Below are 25,643 nucleotides of genomic sequence, written 5' to 3' on the forward strand. Positions count from 1 at the left end.
GAGCCAGGTTGACAGGACCTGCAGGAATATGGACCATGAGAACCCCTGCTCAGGCCCATATCCAAGTAAGAGGGCAATGGGTAGAAGGCTGTAGTGCCTGTTGGGGAAAAGCTCTGCCCTCTATCAGAGATCAACACTGGAGGCAGCTTCAATCCCTGCCCACTCCTGGGTCTCCCTAGAAGTCTGAGCTGCACAAGAGCTCCCAGGGCAAAGGCAGTGACACAGTGCCCTTCAGGCCAGACCTGGTGGAGTCACCTACCTCAAAGTTCATGGAGATGGGCGGCCGAGCCCATTTCTTCTTGTCATTGGTGGGCAGTAGCTCTATCTCTGCACTGATCTGGGATTCCTTCATTCCTGCCATGCGCTTAATCCTAGTGGAGAGAGCCAGATGAGTCAGAGCTTAGGTGGCACCTCTTCCCCTCCTCCCCCTATGCTCAGGGCAGAGCAGAGCCTCTAGCACTGATTTGCGCCCTGCTGCGGACTTGGGACCCAGGTTCACTCACTTCCAGACAATGGCGTTCTCACTGGCCTTGTACTTGGCCTTCCCCTTCATGCAGATGACCTGCACTCCACTGGTGTTGAGTGGAGTTGGGATCCGGACCTGGAAGAAGGAGCAGTTGGGCAGGCCCAGTCTGGTCAGTGCATGCAGCTGTGCGTGAGGCTCCAATCGGTTTGCCCAGGCCCTGTAGCCCCTTGCCTTGGTCCTCCCTACAGCCTCCATTTCAGGGCCCTGCCCACTATTGGTTAGTGCGGACTAAATACTAAATGCCACTACAAGTAGGTCTCTACCCAGTAGGGAGTGGAGGCTTCAGAGCCTGGGGAGATGCTTCAAACCCCTTTGGCACACAAACTGGCCATGGGGGTAGAGGAAGCCAGGCCAGGAGTGGCCAGAGGCCTCTCCCTTCAGCTCAGGCAGGCAGCTCTGCTTCAGGAAGTGAGGCCACACTGGTTGGCAGGCCCCCTTAGAGCAAGGGTGGGCCCACTGCAGTAGGTCTCAAGGGACCAGACTGCATAGGAACCAAAGGCCTGTCAAGGGTCCCCGTCAGCAGTAGCCTGGCACAGAAAGCTCTATACTGCAACCCAGACCAAGAGCAGTGGCATATCCAGTAGCGATGCGCATGTTGTGTCGCTCTTTGCCACTTGCCTGAGGCAGCATCGGGCAAGTGCAAGACCCCGAAGAGCTCAAAGCTCTGGAACGCTCCGAGAGCAGCCTCTGCACAGGAAACTGGAAGACAGCGTGTGGGGCCGGCTCGGGGCCTGGGGGAAGGAATGGAGCCGTCTACAGAGCTGGACTAGTGTCCCTCATTCTGTGGCTCTGGCAGTTTTGCCAGACCTAGTGATGCTTCCTTCTGGTCTCAGCCTGAAGTCAAAGACTCTAGGGCCTTGCTAAGCCTCCTGCTGCTCTCTTCTGGGGTCATTCATCTCTTACCTCTATCTTCTGGGCAAGCAGGGAGGGCTTGAAGTTGGATTTGATCACCACCTTCACTTCCAGCTTGGTGCGGCCCACCTCCCGCACCAGGGGGATCACACGGAAGGGGAGGATGATGTCTTTAGTGGTTCGGTATCTGCGCAGACACAAGGGAGTGACCGGTCACTTGAGCCTGCCATGGAGGTCGCTCTAGGGGCCTCAAATAGCAGCTGCCCTTCCAAAGCCAAGCTGGGAGGCCATCCATGGCTGGTAGGAGAGCATCAGTTACGGAGAAGTTTAAATGAACCGTCCAGAAGAAGGTAAGCAGAGGCCACAGTCAAGAACAGCTCTGGGAGCCTGGATTCCCAGCTCCTGCACAGATTGATGGTAGGGCTTGGTTCTCAAGAACTACACCCTCTGGGCACTGCTGAGTAGTGGAAGAGGTGGCCCTGGGCTTCAGGGTAGAATAGTGGTACCACCATACTGCCATGATGGTTTGCAAGGCTTCACTTTTAGTTGGTGGAGAACATGACTTGGAGAGGATGAGGTACAAGGGCAAAATATCCTGTTGAGGGCTCCAGGAACTCTAGTTAGCAGGAGACTAACAGCACCATAGGAGCCCTCAGGTGGCATGTAGGCCAATAGCATCTCTGCTCGCTCCTGGCATCCCTACCTCATTAGTTCAAACTCTCCATCGGGCGGGATGAAGCTGATGCTCCTCTCTGAATCGAATTTGCTGAGCCGCACGCACTGGTGGAAAGTGCAGTCATCGATGGCGATGGACTGTTTGCCACTGAAACACAAGACAGAAAGTATCAGCTGCAGCCCCGGGAGTATCAGGGTGCACGTGGAGTCTGCCCAGGCTGGGGTTCACGGTGAGACTAGTCTACAAGAGCATACTGCCATCACAGCCGTGTCCAAGAAGTGAGGAAGAAGCAGAGATTCAGGGAACACAGGCCTGCCAGTGCAGACTGGTTCCCCCATCTCAAGCTGCCAAGATCAGACTTTAGGACACTTGCCCGAGAGCTCTGGTTTTCAGCTGTACCCTCAATCCAGGCTGGCCCCACAGCACCCAAGTCTGCCCTGCCAGCCATGCCCCAAGCAGGCTTCCTGCAGCACAGTCTGAAGAGAGATGCCCCCTTCTTGCGTGCAGCAGCATCCCAGTCCTATGGCCAGGGATACCCTTGTGGCATCTTCCTGATCAGAGGATTCCTCATGGGAGTCGTGGACTAGCACAGCTCAGGTTTCCAGGCAGCTCCAGACCTCCCAACTGAGTCAGTCAGCGCAGCGTGTTTGGTGCACGAAGAACACAGCTGCCCTGCCACAGACCGTGATATTCTGGTGTTCTACCTCTGGGAGTCACCTGCACTGCTCCTGGACTAAAAGGGGACCACAGCTCAGTGCAGTGCACCTGAACAGGGGCTAACGTGGACTGGACCAGCTGCCCTTGTTACAGCCCAGAGGTAGGCAGCACTCATTTGGCCAGCTGCTTGGAGGGGAGGGGTGAAGGGATACTGTGATACAGGGGGAAGTCAGAGCAGAGAGGCAAGTACTTTGGGAAAATAGGACTGTGTTAGTGTGTCCACGTTTCACAAGTGCAAGCTGACTGTCTGTTTCTGTGAGTAGTGACTGCCCGTCTTGGGATTCGGTAAATGCAAGGCTAGACAAGCCCAGTCAGCTGCTGCTTTCCTGTGCAGGCCCTGGGCACGCCAGCTGTACACGGGCCTGTGCTTACTGCTGCCTCAAAAGAGCAAGTCCACTTCCTTCCTAGTCTGTCAGAGGAGAGACTCTGTGGGACCTGGTGCCCTCCCACATCCATGGGAGGTCAGTATTAGTGGACTAGGCCATTCACCAGAGTAGGCTACACTCCAACAGAGCAACTGGGAAGCCCTGTGGCAAGAATGGAGACAGAAGACAAACTTCTTCAGAGTGGCTCACTGCAATTTGTAAAGTCAAGACCTGAGGGCAGTGCACATCTTTGCTCCTGCTCACCAGTAACCACAGCTAGTGACAGCTCCAATTCTTGCCCCCCGCAAGACTATACAGCCACAGGAAGTGGAGTTGAACACAAAGTCTACCCCCCACTCCTGCTTCCATGCCAGAGATAGTCTTTCCAAGTAGGGATGCTGCGAGGGTATCTACCAGCAAGCCTACAGAACCCGACCTGCAGAAAGCCTGGAGCAAGGTACCTGCTACTGGCTACCTACAGCCAGAGAAGGTTTTCTGCATGTCCCAACCCCAGCAGGAAGCCTGCCCAGCCATGTTATTTCGCCACAGCAGCAACCCTCCACCAAGGCTTTGTCTATCTTTCTATCTACAGCCAGCTAGACTGGAAGTACTGGGTAAAGAGCAACAGTTCAGAACCAAACGAAGAACTAGCATTTAGAGACAGGCAAGTAGCAGCTCAGTCACAGGAACCATTGTGGGAAGTATCCGAAGTCTGCGTCACATGCACAAGTCACGCAAAGCGAGAGACAGGAAAGGGAGGAGTGCGCACACAGCAGAAGCAGATTATCTACCTGCCCAATTCACTGGGGTCAGCAGAAAACAAAAGAAACACAATCAGTAATGTGTTAGTGGGAAGGAGACTCACTGCTGTAGCCAGCCGCTGCCTGCTTCAGCACTCTAGTCCCGAGCGGGAAGGCTGGAAAGAGCACAAGCCTGTCTACAGCAGGAGGGCAAGGGAACTGACTGAGGGTGCAACACGAAGGGTAAAGCCAACAAGGCTCCTGGGATGGGCAGGGCAAGTCTCCATTTGCATACCTGGTGCAGGGACAAGTGCGCTGAACTGGCCATTCTAGCCGAGGCTCAAGGGCCAGCAAATCTGGCTGGCCCGAGCTGGCCACAGAAAGGGACTGTGCTGTACATCTGTCCTCTATTACCTCTTCGGGATCAGCAGCAGCATACCCCAAACATGGGAGCACCTCCCCATGCACAGGCCTGCGCCGCTGAGCATGGAGTGAATGAAATACTAGTCACCCAACTCAAGGCTCCCCCATGAATATGGTACAGGCATGACAGATCCAGAGGACCCCAGTCTAATCCAGCCTCCTGTAGGGAATGGCACCAAAGCTTTGGCTGGCTGGCAGCACATCCTACTGCCAGGAGTCCTTTGATGCCTTTTACCCTTTAGGGAGACCAGCAACAGTGCAGCCTCCTCAGGTGATGGCTGGGGATCATTACTGGAAGCGAAGAAAGAGATCAGCTATTTACAACATCAGAAGGAACTGCTACCCTTTGAGGGCATCCCTGGCTCATAAGGGACCCTACTCCAGCCCCTCTTACCTTTTCCCCGTTTCATCTGCAGTCCCTTTGCCCTGTTTCTCAATGACGATCTTGTCATTCATGCCAAACTTACACTCTGGCATTCCGCTCAGATAGCTCTTCATCACCACCCTGCCAGATACATGCGCGCTCAAAACCTGCCCTGGGGTGGAGAAGACAAGATCACTGAAGCCATGCTGGAGGTGTAAGACTCCCCATTAAGAGTCCACACTCCTGTCCCACATGGAAGTTTGGACTCTGGGCTCATCCTCCTTACTTACCCTGCGGTGACATCAAGAGATTCACACTCTCCAGTACATCAAGGAAAAGCTCATTCCGACGATACTTAATCCCCTCGCGTCTCCAGCCAATCTGCCCAGTCACCTGGCTGGTGATCTGAGATTGCTCTTCCTTAGTCTGAAAAGAGGGAGGAAAACACCTTGTTGTTAGAAACCCCAGGTTAGGCATCAAGACTGAAGCCAGACCCCCCCAGTCAGTCTGAGGCAGCTGAATCTGGGGCAAAACTCAAGAGGTATGACACTGCATTTGCCCTTAGACAGGGATGCTGCCACATGCTTGATGAGATCCATGAAAAAGGGTTCCCTTGTTGCTGGAGTGACTAGTCAGTCAGTAGCCAATATGCAACCTGGGATGAACCTCCGTCTAACTAAGGTGGAAGACCGTTAGTCAGGCTGTGGGTTAGTTACAGGCAGATTAGTCCCACGACTGCTATGCTGAACCATTGTGGCTGGGTTACAGCAAACTATGGCCCAGGTAGATCAACGTAATGGACGTAGCTGAACACTTTGTTCAGGGCTTCACTGAAAATCTGGCCTGCTGTCTCTGGCTGGCAAGAGCAGGCATGAGTTGGGAATAGAAATTCAGCGTCAAGTTCAGCTCCAATTAGACGGAGCCCAGTAGCAGTCACACTTGTCTTTAGTCCCGTGAAAAGAGTTAAGAACTTGCTGGACTGTATAGCAAGTTTTCCTACCTGGTGCTATAAGCAGGTCCAGTCACACGCAGAGGGTAGGAGGAAGCAGACGTATAGCAGCAAGTGTGGTACATGGGGTTAGCAGGCAAGCAGGTCAGTAACAAGAGGGGAGGAAGGAAAAAAGGCAGGTTAGGCTCAAGACTACTTCAGGAGAGGAACAAAGCCAGTCAGCTTGTCATCACGTGGGAAAACAGGGATGTGCGACGGGGCTTTCACCATGAACTCGGGCCTTCTAGGGATTCAGACAAAAAAAAACCACTCACTGTCACTGCACCACTCAAGTGCATGGCAAGAGACTGCAACCTGCTTGGCAGGAGCCTGCAACCTGCTTGGCAGGACAGGCAGAAGGAAGGGAGAACAAGGCTGGCCATCCTGTCCTGCATCAGAGCCCCTGATGTGCTGGGAGTGCAGTCTGTACTGCCACCTCCAGATCTCTGTTGTGACCCGACAAGGAAGGAAGCTGCAGTCACAGGAGGGCACTACTACTTACAAGGTAGGAAGGCAACTCTTGAAACATGTACACACAGTTAATCTAGTCCTAGTCTTCCACCAACATGGCTGTAAGGTGGAAAGGCGGGTACTACTGTAGCATCCCTAGGGGCTGTGGCCGCAAGAGGGCAGCATGGGAGCTCAGTATTGCAGTCAGCTATGCGACTAGCAAGGGGTTTGCTTGCTGGGCTTGTCTGGTGTTGAGCTGGGTCATCATGCTAGTAGCAACACCTTAAAATAGAGAGAGGCAGGCACTCAAGGCACTACCCATACAGGGCTTTGCTTCTTCCCAGGTGATATGCCTTGTGGTCTCCCACCTTGTCAGTAAGCTTCCCCATACATGTATCCTTGTGCCCCTGAACACCTGACAGGCTACTGCTTTTGACTGGGTGCAGTGACAGGAAGGACTGAGCAGACATGATACCAGGGGCTCCAATTCCAATAGCACAAGTATCAGTTACTCAGGCAAAACGACACTCCCAGCATGTGCCGTTATGAAGACTGCACAAGTCAACTGAAGAGTTAGCAAAGACTTGTTTCTAATAACCGTAACTTTAGTCACCACCACTAGCCAGATGCAACTACACAAAGCATGGGAGCTCACATCACTACTTGGTTGGATGCATCTACAAATTTATTCAATAAGGCCAGGAACAACGATTTGAGTCCAAACATACTGCACAAGAGCGGAAAGATTTGTTAAAACCAGGCGTGACGAGCAGAATAGTAAAAAGGAAGGAAGCAATGGATGGGGTTAGTGGAGTGTTTTCCTAGGAAGGAGAGCTGACTCAGCCAGTCTGAGTCCTAAGCCCTCTTCCCCCATCCACGTGTCAGATTACAGCAGGCTGGAGCCAAGGGGCACAGGGGACTGGGGGAGGGAGCCCGGAAGAGCAGCTTCCCCACAGCCTTCACATCTGGCCCTGATACTTCCTGCTAAAGCAGGAGTCAGCAGTTTGAGGGAAGATGAGCAGGGCCCAGGGCTGCCACATCTGCTTACCTGCCCAGGCCAGGGATTCAGATGACCCCACAGCTACTGGATTCCTGTTTTTTTGGTTTTGTTTTTGGGTTGGTTTTGTTTTTTTTAAAACCAAGCTACCAGGGAAGCCAAAAGGCTGCAGCTAGAGACTCAAGGCCTTTTCATCCATGGCAAAGGCAGCAACAGGGCAGGCTCCACATCAAGCTTCTGTAGCTCTAGAAGAGTCTCAGCCAAATCAAGGCAAAAGTTAGCATTTAGCTCTTAAACAAGGCTCCTCAACCCCCAGCTAAAGCCTCTGCTGTTCTGCAGAGTGGGCAAGAAGATGTTTTAGCTGCAGTTCTCTGCTGCAGACTTCTCCCTATGTTAGGGGGAAAAGGCTCATTGTGGAGCCTTGCTGGGCAGGGCCCTAGGCCTTCTGGAGGGACAGCAGCACCCCTGAAGCCCCAGGAAGGTGGAGACCACTGCCTTGCCTTCCGACACAGGACCACTGAGCAAGTGCATTCACACCACTTGGTTCTTCCTCCTCCCCTCCAGGGGCAGGTCAGGAACTGCGCTCAAGGCAGCTGTGAACACCTACATAATCCTGCCTTGAGGAAGACCACTGCCTCCCCCAGGGCTCGGATGAGGCGAATTTTGAATCCAAGGCCAGGTTAGTCCAGTGCCTTAAACCATGCTGTTACATGCCTTCCTTAGCATCTGAGGAAGCAGGTGGTTCTCTTAAAAAAAAGGCCTGCGCCTCTAAATGAATCTGATTTCACCCTGCCATGTCTTCTCCCTTTAGGAGGCTCCCTTCCCATTCAGAAGTACTTCCATGAAGTATGTAGAAGACTTAACATAGCACTAGAGACAAGAGAGGAGGATGAAATAAGTTCTCAGAACTGGAAGCTCTGCACAGCAGGGATTGCCTAGTGTCTAGAGAGAGCATCTGGCACAGCAGGTCCTAATTTCATTTGGGGCTTATGTGCTACTCTAGTGGCAATGCTGAAGGGTGAAGAATTTTGAATAGGAGGGGAGGGGGCACATGGGAGGAAAAAAAACTCCCACATACAAAGGCTGCAGAACAGATCGCCTAAGGGAATGTGGAAGAGCTCTGTAGCCCGAGACACTGAGATCTGAGCAAGAGCCTCTCCGCTCCTGCAGGCTGGAGACAAGATCTACATCTAGCAGAGCTATTTTTACAGTTCTGCTGGTTTCAGGTTTGCCCTCACCTGCCAAATCATTCAGCTGATACAAAACAAAAACATGAAGCTGCACTGTCCGTTTCAATTTAACACTCAGACACACCACAGTCCATGCCAGGCAGGCACAAAGCTTTGTGTAATATGTTGTTTCATATTCCCTTCTTCCCCCCCCCGACCCCAAGAACTGTTCAACCCTGTATTTTGTGCCAGCCCAGCTCTGGCCCCATGGACAGTGCATATGGCTTATATTAGCTCTTGTGGGATCTGCTTGAGAATTTTTCCACCAAAATCTAGACCAGGAAGAGAGCAGTGCATCCCAGATCCCCTCGGTTACCTGGCTCTTGATGCCTTGCTGAGTGATGAAGGTTTTCAGGGCCCCCGTCTCAGAGTTCTGAGGGTAGCCAAAGTCCAGGATTTCTATACAAGGGTAAAAAATGATCAGCTCAGACAAACCCCAAGGCAACAGGCACAAGTCACTTCCCACACAGCCAGCTGCACCCATAAGAGTTCCTAGAGAGGGAAGTCTAGTGCATGGATGCCCCATAAAGCCTTAGAGTTCAAGCAGCAGGGAACACAGACAGTCCAGGACTTGCAATGCAGCGTTTAGTCAAGAGGACAGGGGCAGCCTGGTCAGATGAACTGCAGGAGTTATCTAAGGAAGACAGTCTTTAGGCGTAGAGGAGATTTCCTCAGTCAGAAAGGGAAAAGCTAGTGCTTATTATGAGGCTGTACACTTCCAAGTACAAATACCAGAGACGGACAACCAGGGGACACTGACCGAGGATTTATCCACAAACATCCAAGGGTTTATCCAACAGCAGAATAATCTATCTTTGCAGCATTTTCTTTAGGTTTTGATTTTCGCATGAAGATGCAATAAAAATCAAAACCTAAAAAAATAACAGCAGAGTAGCGACACCGCAGGGGAGCAACAGCCGTTAGCTACCTTGAGAGCATGAGCGAGCTCGGGCCCTCCAGAAGGGAGCGAGCCACCCACGGGATCCAGTGGGGACAGGAAACCTGTAATGCGAATACAGAGTGACGCTGCGCCTTCCGAACTTCTCCCACTCTGCTCACTGGCAGAGGGCAGGCCCGTGGCTCCCAGTCAGCCAGGGAAAAGAAACTGCAGCCAGTTCTTCCACAGCTCTGAGGAATCTGCAGAGCTTAACTGAGCACTAGCCTCTAGGCATACTAGGAAATCTCAGCACATCCCAGCCTGCTCCTCCTGAGGATGCCTTGAGGAAGAGCAGCCAGAATTTGGAGTGGAAGAGTTACAGACTGCATGTAGTAATGCCAGACTCCCTCAACAGCGGGTCTTTAGCTCCAGAGGGATGCTGTCCTGCCCAGTGTAGGATTAGTGAGTGAGAGAACAGAAAGGTTTCCATACAGCCATTACTTTTTAGCCCAGCTCTGAACTACACCAACTTGGCAGGGTGCAGTGAGACTCCCTGACCCACAGCTAGTTAATATATATTAATAATGAGAAGGCCATTTCAGCATCAAGTTTGCAGCTTGCTGCTATGTTGGCTGAGCCAACTCTCCAGCCAAGAGAGGCAGGAGTTACAGCCTTGCTAGAAGGGAAGGCCCGGAGACTCCCAAGATGGACTGAAATAAAACAAGTCCTACAAAAGACACTAAAAGAAAGAGCAATTGGCCATGCGTGAAGGACATGTTTTTGATGAAATCCCACAGCCATTTGCTCCATCTTACATAAACACTTTACATCATTCTTGCCAGCAAGGCATGCTGCAGTTATCACAGAAGTAAGGCTCCGAGAAGCAGGAGAACTCAACCCCTGAATGCCTGATGTTCCCAAAAGATTTCAAAGCAGTGCCAGAAGCAGTGACTCAATCCCACATGAATGTCAGACCAGCATGATAACAAAGCTAGACTAAAGCAAATGGAGCTATGGGAAACCAACTGTGCTTCAGGCAGTGGGCCAGAAAGGAATTTCCTCACCATCCAGCAGCTCATAGATCAGGACAAAGTTGTTCTTTATGTTTTCCTCGCTGATCTTGCCGAAGTAGGCAGTCATCACGTCGCACATCTTGTAGAGGAACTCGAAGACCATGGCGGCATTGACATTCTGCTTGGTGACAGCGGCCAGCCAGATGTTGGAACGTTTAACATGGAAGAAACTGGTGCGGGCAATGTTGGTGACAGGCGAGCGCACCTGCTGCCGCGCGTGGATGACATTGACACGGAAGGCGTCCACTGCATTCCGCCTAGAGGGGTGTCGGGCAAGAGAAAGCCAGAGTCACACTCCACAGGTACTGTATAGAGTTGGCTGCATAACATCTGCCTGGCTGCTTGGACAAGATGCCTGGTTAAGCTATGAACACGTGCCCCAATCCCCTTTTCAGGTAGGGTGCCTTTGGACACCGAATAACAGGGGCCTAGAAGTGTTATACCAACGTTAACTTTGCAGTGTACAGGGTAAAGGAGACAGAGGGGCCAACTGGGTCTCTAAGCAGCTCTGGACTATGGCTCAGTGATAAGCTAAGGTGGGAGTTAATTCCCCCCACTAGCTACAAAGAGCCAGTGCCTGACTTCACCTTAGTTGGCTGGCTCAGTCAGACACCAAACACCAGGGAAGGCTGTGGCATAGTTACAGAAGCAAGTTATCAGATTAAGAGCACCTGCTTCCTATCCCCATATCCAAGCTTTTGCACCTGTGTGCCCCTCCGCCCCGCAGTATGTTAAGTGTACTCCCATTCCTCCAAAAGGAAGGGTCCGTCATTGTCACATCACTGACAAGTCTAGCACATCCTACGGATACATCCTGCCTTTGCCCAAGACTAGTTAGCCAGGAACAGGAGAGAGCTGCTCTTCCCTGGACACTTTTGTTCCCAGTTCTGCTTCACCTCCAAACACAGCAAAAGCATTGCAGGAGGGGAGGGAGGGGTTGAGGAGGCCAATCCAAATGGTGTCTGTTACCATCTGGCATGTTTTGCTCTTCCTAATCTACACTTCTTGCTCCTGCTTCAAGTGTGGCAGGCCAGAAGGGCCAATGGCTTCAAGACCCAAGAAAAGGTAAACTACGCCTATAAAAATGCATTTTACTGAATGGCTTAACTGTCCTTATGACCACAGAAAACAAGTTCTGAACACAGTACAAGTCGGGTGTTTTGCAAGCTTCTCCTACACAGCTCCTTAATCCAAATATCTTGTGTTATCTTCCTAATCCTTCATTTTACAACCCACACAGATTTTTCATCCACTATAGACTGAACTAAGCCTCTACTCAAAATGTAGTCACTTTTACAGAAGTGGAATTTAAACCCATGTACTCCCAAGGCCAGCCTTGAAACCTTCTGTAACATGGTTTTGCCATCTTGACCAGCAGTTATTGGAATAAAGCTCCCCAATTTAAGTCTTTTAGAGTCCAGGAAGAGCTTTGTGCCACCTTTCCTTTATGTTGCAATCCTGCAAGTAAAGCAACACCTACCTGCTAGCTAGGATCCATCAACTACACCATAGCCCTTCACAGCACCTTAGCTTTGACCCAGTTATGTTGGGGGACACTCAAAGGAGAAAGACAGATTTAAATCAGAGTGAGGAAAGCGTCTTTGAAAGGTATCTTTGAAACCGATACCTCTGCATTTTGCTAGGCAGGTTAAGGGATACCATTACCCATTTGGGGTGCTATTAGCCAACCCTCCCTCAAGAGGGGCCAGATAACATGCCAGCTCTCTGAACCTTCACTTACATAGTAGTTTTTCAAGCATTACTTACTAGTCTGCGCTAGCCTAATGAATGCCTTCTGAGCTAAAGTCTGTTTCTTCTGTGAAGTTAAATCTGACTCAAACCACCTGAGCTTTTCAGTGAGATGCAGCAGCACTGTTTACCAGACCCACACAGCAAGGAATGATCAGCTTGTTCCCAAAGCCTCATCCCTCCCATCTTTAAGTTACCCTGCTAGAATAAAGTAAGAACCCAAAAAGCCAGACTGGGTCAAGATGGAAGGGGAAGCCTCAAGTGAATGAAGCTTTTTCAGCACAAACTCCCCACTGTGCAGTGCCAGTCATGGCCTGCGACACGTCTCTTACCTATTGCTACAGCAGCCAATGAGATGGGATGGACAGAAATGGCGCCAGCGAAGAAAGGAGGAGTGACAGCAACAAGAGAGAGGGTTAGAAACACACACAAGGCACAATGACACCAAAGAGACAAGGAGAAGACAGTACCCCCTCCCCCTGCTTCCAGGCATAGAAGGCCAAGGAGGTACTTCATGGGAAGTCAAGCCAGGGCAGCAATGAAGCCCTTGCAAGCAGAACATGCAGCATCACACAGACCGGCAGTGCCAACAGGCATCTATGCTGCCAGACTGCTAATCCAATTGGGATCTTAAATTAGAAAGTTTGACTGAAATCGCCATGTTACCCAATTTGTACTGTTCTATTTAGTTTGTTACAGAGAAAGTGACAGTCACCAAGAGTATCAAGGCTTCAAAAATAACCCAAGAGTCTCAAGCTAGAAGGGCTGGAAAAGCCCAACTTCAGAAAGTATACATTTTTATCCCTACCAGATTTCAGGACTGATGCTACAGATGCAAGGTGACATTTCCATTGCCATGCTTCCCCCAACAAAATACTGCTTGGGCTAAAGTTTCCCAGGCTTGGCCCAGCCACAGGGATTAACAGCAAGTCAGACAGAAGCAGAGCATGGAGAGAGGACACTTCCTGGATATTCAGATGCTGCATTGTTAATGATGAGATCCTAAGAACAAAGAACATCAGCCACAAAGCAGAAGAGCATTACTAGAAATAGTTTTTAAAAAGATTCAAGTGATCAAGAATTACAGGGCATGCAACTTGGCAATGAAGATGCAGAAATACTTGACAGCATGTTCTTATCCAATGTCTCCCTACAGCAGTGGTTTTCAACCTGTGAGAGTCTGCAGACCCCCAGGAGTCCATGAAAGATGACAATGATGAATGAAAAGTATCTGAATACCCACAATTACAATTCAAAGGGCTCCACACCTCCATAAAAAGTGGGTTTTTTTGGTTTTTTTTTTAACGGGTCCACAAAAAAAAAAATACAAGGTTGAAAACCACTGCTCTAGGGCTAGATGTGAGAATCCAGTAGAGCTTTTATTACAGAAGTAAACTATTCAGCTAGTGGGCTTGGAGGCTACACTGAATCCCCCTTCCATGGTATCCCAAAGGAACTGCCTTGCATTTGTTTTTATGCAATTTAAGTGAGTCCTATTTATGCATGCAGCTACTTGTTGCTTAGACCAATGCACTACGCATTTATTTTAAGCCATTCTTTGTGCAAGCAAAAAGCCTCAGCTTTGTTAAGTGGCAGGGAATTCAAGGGAATGGTTCTTTCCATTAACTGCCACTTTGCTCAAGTCCCATATTCAATCTGAAGTTTTACACGTACACAAGGGGAAGGGTTCTAGTTGCTCTAGACTTGCAGCTTTGAGTTTCTCCCAACACGCAGGCTGTAATCCACCACTGCAGATGCTCTACTTTAAAATGCTCCACTGAGAGCCAGGGAGGCTGAAGCCCCAATTACTGCTCACATGAAGCTTAGGCACCAGTTGGGCAAGTCCCCAGCCTCCTCCAGTTGACTGCTCACCCCCAACCAAGAAAACGGCATTATCAGTAGGACTCTAGCCTGAAAATGAAGAACCTTCTCTAGTAACTAGTTCCTTCTGGGTCCTCCAATGTCAAAGCCATCAGGAGCAGCAATGACACGTACACCTTCCAGTAACTACACTGCAATAACTAACTGAAGTAGACACGGTTTCACTGTTTGCTAGTCTGGCAATTAAACTTCACAGCAGCAGGCAATTAAACTCCACAGCTCCATCAAAAAGTTCGTAACTCACAGGATCATCATTTGGAGAAGACACGTGCTTGGTGGGACCAAATTGCAAGCCTGTTTCCTAGGCTTAGGCCAGACACCATCAGAAACCATTCAATGCTTTGGCTCAGCTCTAAGTCTGCAGGAAATCCTTAATATATAGACTTGATACCCATGGATTTGACGAGCCAAATAGCTGCTTGAGTGTAACCAAAGACACTGCCTCCCATTTTCCAGTTTTGCCCCAACATGATGCTGAGTTTTTCCTAGATCAGAAGGAAAATGCAAGGGACTCCCTGGACAGCTGCATCTAAAAGCTGACCTCTGCCTGACACCAAGATAGATTTAATCTACTCAAGCTCCTTCCACACAAGTCATAAGAGCTCAGCTTCCATTTGTCAACACACAAACAGCGGCAGCAAAATACAACTGAAATCTTATCAATCACAGTGCCACATCTACAGCCTCATGAAAGTAGTAGACATTTACCCATTTACTAAATGAAAGCTAAGCCTGCATGGGCCAGACTGCTTGCTTAGAAAGACCTAGGAAGTTAGTGGACTGGAAAGAGGCCATTTTCTGTCCTGATAGCCATGTTTTCCAGAGTTCCCCTGAAACACTTCCACAGAAGCAAGTTCATGTGCCATGCTACAAGTTTGCTTCCTGATGCCTTTTTGGGAAGCAAAGGGGATTTACAGATTATTTTTGCCAAGTTGGACTTTTGCCCCTTTTCAGGCTGTCATACTAAAATTAGAAAAGAGGTTTATCCAAAGAGGAAATATGTTGCCAGCTCTGGGGAAAACCTGTGAAGCTGAACTATGCAGAAGTAACATGAGTGAGCAGTTTAGAGGCAAAAAGGTTTGATCCTTATTGACCGATTAACACAAAATACCCAACACCCACATTTAAGAATGTCTTAGGACAGAACTTACAGTAAGTGTCGAGTTATACCTTCGAGCTTGTCATCCTCTAGCAAACCTTAGCCATTGGGTTTGATATTTCTAGACACACAAAATGGAGACATCAAGGAAGCTTGCAACTCCTAAATTGTGAGGCTAGAGAGCAAACTCAGTTCAGCTTTAAGTCCTCTTCAGGGCTCAAAAAGGATCACCCTAGCTATTACTGAGAATTGCTCAAGACATTTTAAGGAGCCAAGACAAAAAGTAAAAAATCTGACCTCCAGACCAGTGCTGCTCAACACCAAAACCATCCCATTATACCATCCAAGAGATAGCTTTATCAAATTTAAAAGTTGCTTTGGTCTCTTTGATCAAGGGCCAGAGCTTGCAGCTACACACAAAAGATCTCTGGAAGAGGGTTAGGACTGCGGGGGCTTAGAAGATTCAGTTTTATCAAGTCAGGCTGGCTGTTTCTCAGAATTGAAGAAGTCTTCTGTACTTGCAGAGCTGACGCCTGTATCAAGGAGTCAGGCCGCTGGGATAGCCATGTTTCCATCTATCCCATGGCTATCATGCACTCAAGAGTGTGACTGGGATGAGGGCTAACTGAAGAGTGAGAACAGAAGAAATCCTTAAAAAAAAAAAATCTTATTAACCTGGCAAGCTTTAAAAAGTGCTGTCAAATAGCTGTATTACACCCCCTTCCCACAGGAAGGGAACAGCTGGGTCTCACAGCAAGGTTAAGCCCCACAACACAGCCCATCTCTGGAGTAAGAAGGACTTTTCAGGCTACAGAACACAGAGGGCAAATCTGCTGTGAAGTGGCAATACCATGTCTTATACCCCCCATCAAATCTGAAAGTCTTCTTGGCTAGCATGCCATCCCATCAGAGGTTCTCTGCACCACACAAGACCCTGTGCACCTCACTGCATTCAGGCCATTTGCACAGGTATGAATAGCCTTAACAGAGGACAATCTGATCATCAACTAGAACTCACTAGAGTTACAATACAGAAGTGAGCCTTTACAAAGTTACTTTCCAGCATAAAACTACACTTAAGGGACAAGATTAGCTTCGGTGAACTGTGCAGCTCCCAAAGAGGGAGCAATGTCAGCTGGTAGTAAGTTTCCAACAAGGAAATATTAGGGCAGGGGTGCAAAGGTTAAGTCAGGAACTGAGCAAGGCAGCACACAGCAGAGGTCTGATAAGGTGACCCAATTACTCAGGAGGCTTCCCCCAACACAGCTGCCATCATCTGTCTACTATCCTTGAATGTCAGAGGCCTCTGTTTGCTCAAATCAGTCAGACTGCTGTGTGCTTTGCCTAGTAGGCTCTGCACATATGCCCAAAAGTAAATGCTGCTTACCAAGTGAAGTCTGGTTTCACTGCAGCCCTGGCAGCATGCCAGTCTTCAGAAAGATTAGTTTTCTCCATATGGAAACAGTTACCACTCTACCCCCTATACTCAGAAGGGCCTACAGGTGAGCAATGGGACTGGTATATTGAGGACAGGCCATTATCATTCAGACTTTAAAGCCCAGCTTATGGAACATGGAGTCTACTAGCCAGGGCCATCCCTAGGGGGGCGGGGGGTGCATGTCAGGGCAACTAGCCCAGGCCCCATGCTTTGGGGGGGCCCTGCAGAGCCGGGTGGAGCAGCCACAGCAATTTGTGCTGCCACCAGCTTCACATCTGGCCACTTGGCACCCCCGCCTGCCGCCAACTTCCCCGTGTCTGGGGACAGGGCCCCACACAATCTGTCCGATTTGCCCTGGGCCCTGCACCCTGCTCAGGTCATCTCTGCTACCAGCTTCACTGCAATTCTTCAGATGATCCATAGTTCAGAGGTGCTTGGAGTGTCAACATGCTGTTAGTCTTGTAGGGGGTGGGTATCTAACAGAGGCCCCCTTCCTCTTACTAAGTATCACTGAAAACAGGACCCTGAAGGTAAAGGAGAGAAGTGTAGGAGATTCACGAGTAAATTGAGCTAGCAAGTTTGAGGGCTACCGTGTCACATGTGCATGCAGAGCTAATGCAGAGGGAAGCAGCTCTGGAACGCTGTCTGCGCACAGAAGGCAGGATGGGGTGCAAAGGCCAAGGATGCAGCAGAGGCACTTACCCAATGTCATCCCGGTACACTCGAGAGATTAAAACCTCCCCTTTGTGATTATAAATGAACAAGCCTCCGATCATGATGGAATTTTAGTCTTCTCTTCCCATGTTGCATAAGACCTGAGGAGAAAAAAAAAAAGACAGCATTGGGTTGTATGTGGCAGTGAGTACAGTGGATACGATTAGGCATCAACATTTTAATACTGTAAACATTTAGTAGAGATAAAAGGAGTATGAACAACATCTGTGTAAGGTCAAAGGCACGCTCAGTTAAGCTTGAAAACACTGCATTTCTGTATCGCCTTAAAAAATACTAACTTCCAGCAAGGTGGTAGCATTCGACAAGCCACGATGCTGTTTGTTCAGCTGTCAGCCTGGACAAGATATGTATGAAGCCCCAGTGTATTCATGCAAGTGAACAATGATCCGTCACCATGAAGGTAGCTTTGTGGTTCAGTTGCTCTTAGCTTCTATCTGTTCATTATTGGGCACTGCTGGAAAGAGTAACCTTAGCCCTTTTTCAGAGCTGCAAGTCCAGACAGAATTGGCATAGGAGGCTTTCACTCTTCCACCTTCTTAACTAGGAAGCTAGATGTACAATCAGTTCTGTGACTCTTGCCAAGTGCTCAAGCTGAAGGCCAGGCACAGACACCCCTTTCCAAGTGTTAAAGCAAATAAGCTCACTGTGGACTAAAGTTTAGAGAGGATTCACATTTTGTAACTTGCACAAAACACCCTGAACCCACCAGCTGCACAGCCTGGAGCCAGTAAGGTGCTAACTGAAGGCAATGTGTGTCAACTGCCAGGAGCTCTTGTGTTACAAAAGTGTAGCTTTGGAGCAACTCTAAGATTTTGCCCCTTGCTGTGAGACCTCCACACAATGCAACAGTGACCATGGAAAAAAAATTGTTTAGCTCTGCATTGTAGTGTCTAATCTGGAATCCTCTAGCCACTTCAGTTCTAAAAAGTGCTACCAAATCCAGAGGCTGTCAAACAATAAACCCATCCCAAAACAGCTCCAACAAGAATAAATGCTGCAGTTCATCTCAGCAAGATGCTTACTATGAAGGCTGAGGAACATCTGATTGACACCAATTAGCAATTTAACAAGGCAAGCCAGCATGCAGCTGAATACTGAGAAGTAGCTAAACCAGGGGCGGGCAATTATTTCCGGTGGAGGGCCGCTTACTGAGTTTTGGCAAGCCATCAAGGGCCGCATGACAGGTAGTCAGGGGCAGCTAAATATTTAAATTTTTTAGGGGCCCCACAGGCCAGACAGAATTGCTTGGTGGGCCGCATCCGGCTCACAGGCCGCATTTTGCCCACCCCTGAGCTAAGCATAACAGCAAATAGCTGCTCCTTGTAAGGGCCAGTGGAAATGGGAAGAGAACTTTCTTACTCCTCTCCCTAGACTGGAATTGGAGATACAACCCCATTAACTAAAGACAACGTCATATTCACAGAAATCAGAACCATCTTCCATACTATGCCAGGGATCACCACCATTCTTCTTTCCAAGGTGCAAGGCTGCACCTCCACAGTAATAACTTCTGAAATGCAGTTACAGGCCATAAAGCAGCTCATTACAGCACAGAATTTGTCTTCACATATAGTTGCAGAAATTACTATGCCAATTCGAGTTGCCTGGAACCGTGATATTTAGCAGAGCTGAACAGAACAGAAGCTGGTACCGTTAAGCCTTGTAGATGCCTCCCACTAGAGAATACCCCAGGACACTGTGCTAAGCAGCAAATTGAGTGCACTGCCAACAGCCACATGCACCAAAGAGTCAGATTAAGTAATGCTTTGGGGGTCCCCACAGAGTCCAGAAATAGGAGATCTGGCCTCCTGAACCTGGCTAGCCAGCACAAGCTTAAACAACAAACAAGTCCTAGGTCCAGTATCACCACATCTAACATTTTCTGCAGCTAGAAACAAAGTTTTCCATTGTAGGAGTCCCATGCAGAGGGACTTATTTTACTGGTGTCAGATCTGAAAGAACAGATCTCATTTCAGGCAGAGCTCAGAGACAAATAAGGAAGTTGTCACTGAACTGTTTGCTGCAGAAAAGCTCATTACTAAGCAGCAGTAAGGTCACAGAGTTTGCAATGGCTTTTTTGACATTAGTCTTACATCTGCAGGAAGCATAATATTCATCTTGGGTGCTGCAGCTGCAACTATTAAATCAAGGGTGCTGAACAGGCACAAGACGATCCATCGCTGGATTTTTTTAAACATACTACTTACTCAGCCCAGTTCCAAATCCAAAAGAACACCCTAAAATGCAGGATGCCACTCATCCCAAACTGGACCACTGCCTTGTATACAGTAAAGCTGCCAATAACTAGGTTGATATTTCTTCACTACATTTCCTGTCACGGTGGACATTTAGACAAGCAGAAAAATCTATGCTGGTTTGCATATCTATTCTGTAAGTGTAATTCAAAGTCGCAATTATATTATATTATGTTTGCTAGTGTATGGTTTGCCAGACAACTGCCTTGGACTAGTTCAACACCATCTTTTCATCCCCTTATGATTCCTCAACCTCACTGTTTTGCTCACACTATTAAATCTGTTTATCATCTATGTGCTTTATTGCAAAGGCAAAGCTTGCTTACTTTTTGCTCAGAGGTAAGCAAGTTTTGCCTTTGCAATAAAGCAACATAGAGGATAAAAAAGATTCTATGGAGTCAGAAAAACAATGAGGTTGAAGAATCATTTCTGTACTGCAGAGCTTTTTCCTGCAAAAAAGGGCACCCATCCAGAATTCCCCTTCATTAAAAAGTACCTACATAAACAGTCAAGATGTCTGCAGCTGCTAGCCATCAATACTTGCCCTTATCAAAAAAATTCAATTTTTCACTGGAGGTGCAATGATTCATGGGGTGGAAGGTCAGCAAGAAGCAGTTTACAGCCATCCGAGTTATTTTACTCCCCCAAAAGAGCCTGGGGAAAAAAAGACTCCAATCTCCTCAGCTCCTTGCTTTGAGCAGTGATCCTTTCAGGGTTTTCCTTTCTAAATGGGAAAGAGTCAATTTTGCCTGGGAATTCAGCTATGTACTCCACTAGCCTCACAGCAGAGAAGCTCAGAGGTCACCACTAATACTGAATAAGGATGCACAATTTATCTGCATACAGTCATCTTTAGAGAAATAGCTTCTCCAGCTCTTTTCACTTAGCTCCATACCACAACATCCATTCTAACAGCTGCTTGGGGCTTAAGCAGCACTGCAAACGAGACAGGACAAGCCATCAGGAGTACAAGATGACCAGCCAAGTATCTCACAACTTAGACACTGCGGAGTATTTCGATAACCGACTGCTCCCATACCGCTGTTACAGTAGATTAACCAACGCCCACATACTTGGGGTGGGTGAGAAGAATGAGTACAGGATAACAAGCAGCAGCAGATGGAGATACCAAGTTGGCGCATGCATGTTCCAGGAACACACCATGGGAAGTTTTAACTATTCCAGTCCCTCTTCACCTCCAGAAGATGGAGAGGTCTGTAGATGACAAGCATGACTAGAAGCATAAGAGACTTCCATGAAGAGAATGAAAATACTATTTGCTGATCTCATACTGTATATTACTATTCAAAGGTAGAATCGGCATTTTAAGGCCAGCACCAAGATTTCACGAGAACCCCGACTACACACCTTGGGCTTAATGGCACTGGTGTTTGTGCATGCAGCACTATAACTAGTGCTGCAAGATGCGCTGCACATGACATTTGGAAAGCTGCACCAGAGGCATTGGTAGTTAGCCATAAGGACTGCTTCATGGACAACGCTCATGTTTCATAAAGGTAGTTTTGTAGAGGAGACAGCATTATGTTGCATTTCACAGACTCCAGTTACGGACATCATTATTTATAGGTTATGCCATTTAGCTTCAGCTGCCCTACCTCAATACCAGTTTGTCATCAATATTCTGCCAAATCTGTAAGTATGGTTCCTGGAAGCTTGCACAACTGATCAGAAGTTGTTACGTACGAAACCGATGTTCCTCATCCAGAAGATTCCTAGAAAGCACATCCTAGTTTTAAACAGCCTCTCCCCTGGGGGTGGGGGGAGGTTTAATGCTACTTAAGCTATTTATTTATCTATTCTTAGCTTTAAGAAAAAAAAAAAAAAATCAGCTTTAACAATCAAACAGGATGAGATGTATAGCAAATACCACACAAGGCAAAAGCAAGGCATCTTAACATGCCAACCAAATCAATACCCTTCTAAAGGTGGTTGAAGTACAGGTCAAGCAATTCCTGTAATCCTCTTAACTGAGGGAAGGAAAAAAGGTGAAAGATTCCCCAGTGATTTTAAAGCAGAAACACCCTTGCTTGACTTAACAAGCTCTAGTACCCACATCACTTGTTGTCTCCTTCACTCACAAAGGCTTTTTGCTAGAAAGAACTAGGCCTATAATCAGCTACTTGTTGAGTCCCAACCAGTGGCAGAAGTAGCAACTGCTACATTGAGGAGGTAGCAATTAAAGAGTCCTTAACCTACAAAGCAAGTTGGTGAACCATGCATTCCAGCCCTTTTATACTCTAATAGTAAATGGTAGTGTCTAGGGGTCTGGTGTATTCATTCTCCCTATACCTTTGCTAGGGGAAGCAAGTACTTTTCTCCCCACCTGGGAAGGAGAAACTGAGGCCAGAGACCAGATGACTTGCCCTAAAGATCATGATGCAGATCAAGAAACTGGACCCTGACCTGAAATCCAGGATGGTGTGAACTACTAGACACTTTGATCTAGTATTCACCCAGTGGCTTGACTGTTCCAAGTCTAGGTTTATAGCACAGTCAGTGCTGGAGGTAGATATACCCATGCTGTGCTGCCATTAGCATCACTGCAGTTTGCAATAATCCAGAAAAGGAATGGACTGTCAGCTCCAACCCTTTTACAAGTTGTACTTACCTGTTAAATTCTTCAAAATCCTTGGGATTTAAGTGTGAATTCATATACAGATTACATCCAACTATTGTTTTTCTCTAAACACACAGCCCCTAACTAACATGGTATTTGAGTAAGTTTACATTGATCTTCATACTGTAAAACAAAGACCATTTAAAAGACCCAAACTGTATCAGTAGATGGCATCTGTCATCCAAGGGTCAAAGCTGCATGTTTGGAAGGGTTCTTATCCCTTCGGTGCTGTCCCAACTCATGAGATCAGTGATCAAGGAGTGCTCTTCACCAGTTAGAAGCTTAAGCCTGGTTGCAACTGTGTTCATCTCCATTTACTCTGCAAGGTATACTGGCTGGCACCGAAGCTTCAAGTGGTATAATATGGATCAGCTGAAGCTGGGAGGGAGACAAGAACACATTAGCTCAGTCCATGACACCAACTCCCTGCAAGTACTGCATTCACTTTAGCAATTCTGTTTTCCAAAGCCAGCCCGTTTTAGTCCTGAACATGAACAAATTGGTTCCCGTGGTCCCTATGTTCTTCAGAGAGACTAGAAGCAGAAGAGGTAGAACAGATGGACATGAGTCTCAGCAAGCCCAGTACTATATCACTCCCTGCCTCAAGACCAAAGACGACATATTGGTAGCTTCATAGCATGCAACACTTCATCTGCCAGTCTTCCATGCTACAGAAAGAGATATGAAGCATCAAGAAAGGACATGAATAACTCAGAGTTATGGAGCTAAAAGCAGAACTGCTCCAAGACAAGACTCAAGGGGGGGACAAGCAAGAAAGCTAGTTTAGAAACAGGATCAAGGAAGAGTGTAAAGACAAGACTGAACAGACCATTTCTGGATTGTGGGTTTGTCTACAGAGGCAAAAAAAAATCAGCTAGAATGGCTATCATTTCGATGTACACCTCTAGTTATTTTTAAGTACGAGCTGTTTTTACTTTCCAGTACATTTAATTTACTAAGATATTTTATACCCTTCTTGCTCAAGAAAGGTGTAAGAACATTTTCTCCCACCATTTCAGAAGCAAGGAAGAGGTATCTTGGTGCTTGCTGTAATGGTTAACTGCATCTGTTTGCAGTTCCTATTACACACAAGAAGCTGACATCTTTGAATGACTCATGGGTGTTGGAATTGGGAGGCCCCACAACCTGCAATCCAAGGGAGCTGGAGCAATCTGCCGTGCATAAAGCAGAATGACTCAGAAAGCTTCCTAGTAACAGCATTGCTCAATCAGCCTTCACTGACTCATGCTCTGTTCCTCTCTTCACTGCCAGACTTCTCAGGTTAGCTCGCCCGATGCAAGGCTCTATTTCCTTATATTCATAGCCAAGAGATACAAGATACAGCTCAGGATGGACGCCTGAAAGTTTCAATCATCCATCACTGAACCTAGGAGCCAAGGTCAGCCTAGCTGTAAACTAGCTGGAAGCCAATTATAAAAAGATCTTTAACCTGAAGATGGGAACTACATTTGCAGTCTCTGCAACTGCTGTTGCCAGGTGTACACATGCAAGCCTGAACCTACAGCAAGCACAACAGAAGCTGTGGTGAACCCACCCCTTTTCTAGGTATGGCAGATGCATTTATTCAGTTAACAGGCATTATGACATCTGCATTAGTTGATTAAACTGATCATTCACAAATTTCAGGGCCAGTCAGTACTCCATTAAACATACTAGATCATCAGCTCTCAACCAGGGTGACATGATCTTTTTAAGGGTGCCACAAAGCTAGTACCATTACATTTGCTAACGCAATTTATAAAATAGACCCAGAGATTTGAAAAAAAAAAAAAAAAAAAAAAAAAAAAAAACCTGAAAAAATGAAGAGCTGGCATTTTCCAAGGGGTGCCTCAAGTCTGAAAAAGGTTGAAAATAGATCAGTAATCACTGCAATAGATCAGCAGTTCTCAGTCTTTTTGTCTATGGGGTTGGAGGAGCAGTGCCTGGTCCCTCCATGAGCTGGATCCAGCCAGTGGACCCAATCTGGGGCCCCACTACACCTGCCCTGGGTGCCATCACAGGGGGATGGGGGGGGACGACACCCGACTCCCAATCCAGCAGGGGAGGAGGAAAGGGGCCAAACCAGGGAGAGGGGGGTCTGAACCAAGCCATGCAGAGTGAAGGGGGCATGGCCCAGCCCCAACCTGGCCAGGCAGGGAGAGGGCTGTGGCCTGGTCCCAACCCATCCCCACGGGGTTGGGAATTTGGCAGCAGGGAGGGGTGGCAGTATTACTTGTCACTGCTGCTTTGCCCCAACTGTCAGGGAGCCCCCCAGGCTACATTTAGCTCCTGGGCCAGAAGCTGAACACCCCTGCATTAGATCCTTCAGTCTTCCAGCCCAGTGCATGGTTAGACTACCCATACCTTGAATTCAGAGACAGAACGTGGTAGCCAACAAGGCGATTCCAGCTAACTGCTAACCCTGCGTATAGCTGTGTGGATGGGTGCACGTAGTTGCACCCATTTTAGACGGGATGACTGCCCCCGTGCAAAGGATTACATTTTCTATTAATGCTGCATTGATCTAACAGGGCTTTTGGTAGCTGGATGGTGACAAGTGAGCCTTCATTATCGTGTTGAGGGCAATCCAGGAACTCTGTATCCTCCAAGATGAGGACCAGAATCAAGTGGGTGTGCATGATCTTGGACTACCATTTCAAAGGTGCAGTGGGAATAAACCACTGCTATATTAATTTTCTTTGTCAGGCTTCGCTCGGTTTCAGCAGAACCAAGTTGCAGAGCTGCCATCTTCTCTTCCTACCCACATGTATCAAAGTACCCAAATTCAACACTAATGTTGTTTCCTGGGCAGTGGTTTATGCAGTACACTCAGTGAGAACAAGCTCCAGGATGGCCTAATCCAAGTTTTATCTTGGCAACAAACAACTGTTAGAGACTTTGCCTGAATGCTTGTGTGCTCTGTAGCATCTGTATGTCTCGAGTTATGGAGGAATGCCCCAATGCAGCAAGGGGGACAGCCGGCACTGCCTGGCAAGGACAGCATGCACACTGTCTACATTCCAGGTCATCCAGCGCTGCTTTGTGCCCTTAATCCCGTGTTAAGGTTTGGGTGCATTTAGCTTGTTTGTTATAAACACCTTTAATACATCCTTCCCCACAAATGAAAGAAGCTTCACTTTGCTGCAGGGGTGAAAGCTACCCAGGAAAGAGGAGTGCTGCAATCTTGCAGCCTGCTCAGCCTCTTCTCTGGTCCTTTTCTGCTGTCCAACAAAGCCTAGTTCTTCCCTTTCTAAAGGGGATGCCTGTAGAAGATCCACACGCTGAGAAACTGGAGAGGAAGAGATCGATGCTGGTACTGCCATAGAGCAGAGAGCAACGATGCCTCCATATCAGCCACTACACAGCTCTGCCCCCTCCTTTTTCATTCCACTCTGATGCACTGTTCCAGCACCACCTCATCCTCAACTGTAGCTCCAAGCCTGCCATATTCCCTTCAAACAGTTTGCTCCCTAACTTTTCTCTCTAGGATATCCAGTGCTACAGCCATCCCCTCTGCTCCCTTCCCCAAACTACTTGACACTACTTGAGGGTCTGTGAAAGGAGGAAAGTG

General features: G+C 48.1%; 1 protein-coding gene across 2 annotated transcripts in view; it reads right to left on the reverse strand.

Moving 5' to 3' along the window:
* Positions 1 to 25,643, reverse strand: part of AP2M1 (adaptor related protein complex 2 subunit mu 1) — a 31,168-nt gene that overhangs the window by 1,121 nt on the left and 4,404 nt on the right. For both annotated transcript variants that reach the window (XM_059731216.1, XM_059731217.1), the window contains exons 2-10: positions 17,147 to 17,259; positions 10,269 to 10,534; positions 8,644 to 8,726; positions 4,954 to 5,089; positions 4,694 to 4,835; positions 2,082 to 2,201; positions 1,430 to 1,565; positions 504 to 601; positions 260 to 371 (exon numbers count right to left, since the gene is read on the reverse strand). In XM_059731216.1, coding sequence (XP_059587199.1) covers positions 260 to 371; positions 504 to 601; positions 1,430 to 1,565; positions 2,082 to 2,201; positions 4,694 to 4,835; positions 4,954 to 5,089; positions 8,644 to 8,726; positions 10,269 to 10,534; positions 17,147 to 17,220 — 1,167 coding nt within the window. In that variant the 5' untranslated portion in view covers positions 17,221 to 17,259. The remainder of the gene's footprint in view (positions 1 to 259; positions 372 to 503; positions 602 to 1,429; positions 1,566 to 2,081; positions 2,202 to 4,693; positions 4,836 to 4,953; positions 5,090 to 8,643; positions 8,727 to 10,268; positions 10,535 to 17,146; positions 17,260 to 25,643) is intronic.

The sequence above is a fragment of the Alligator mississippiensis genome, chromosome 7 (genome assembly GCF_030867095.1).
Source record: "Alligator mississippiensis isolate rAllMis1 chromosome 7, rAllMis1, whole genome shotgun sequence".
In the NCBI taxonomy this organism is placed as follows: domain Eukaryota; kingdom Metazoa; phylum Chordata; order Crocodylia; family Alligatoridae; genus Alligator; species Alligator mississippiensis.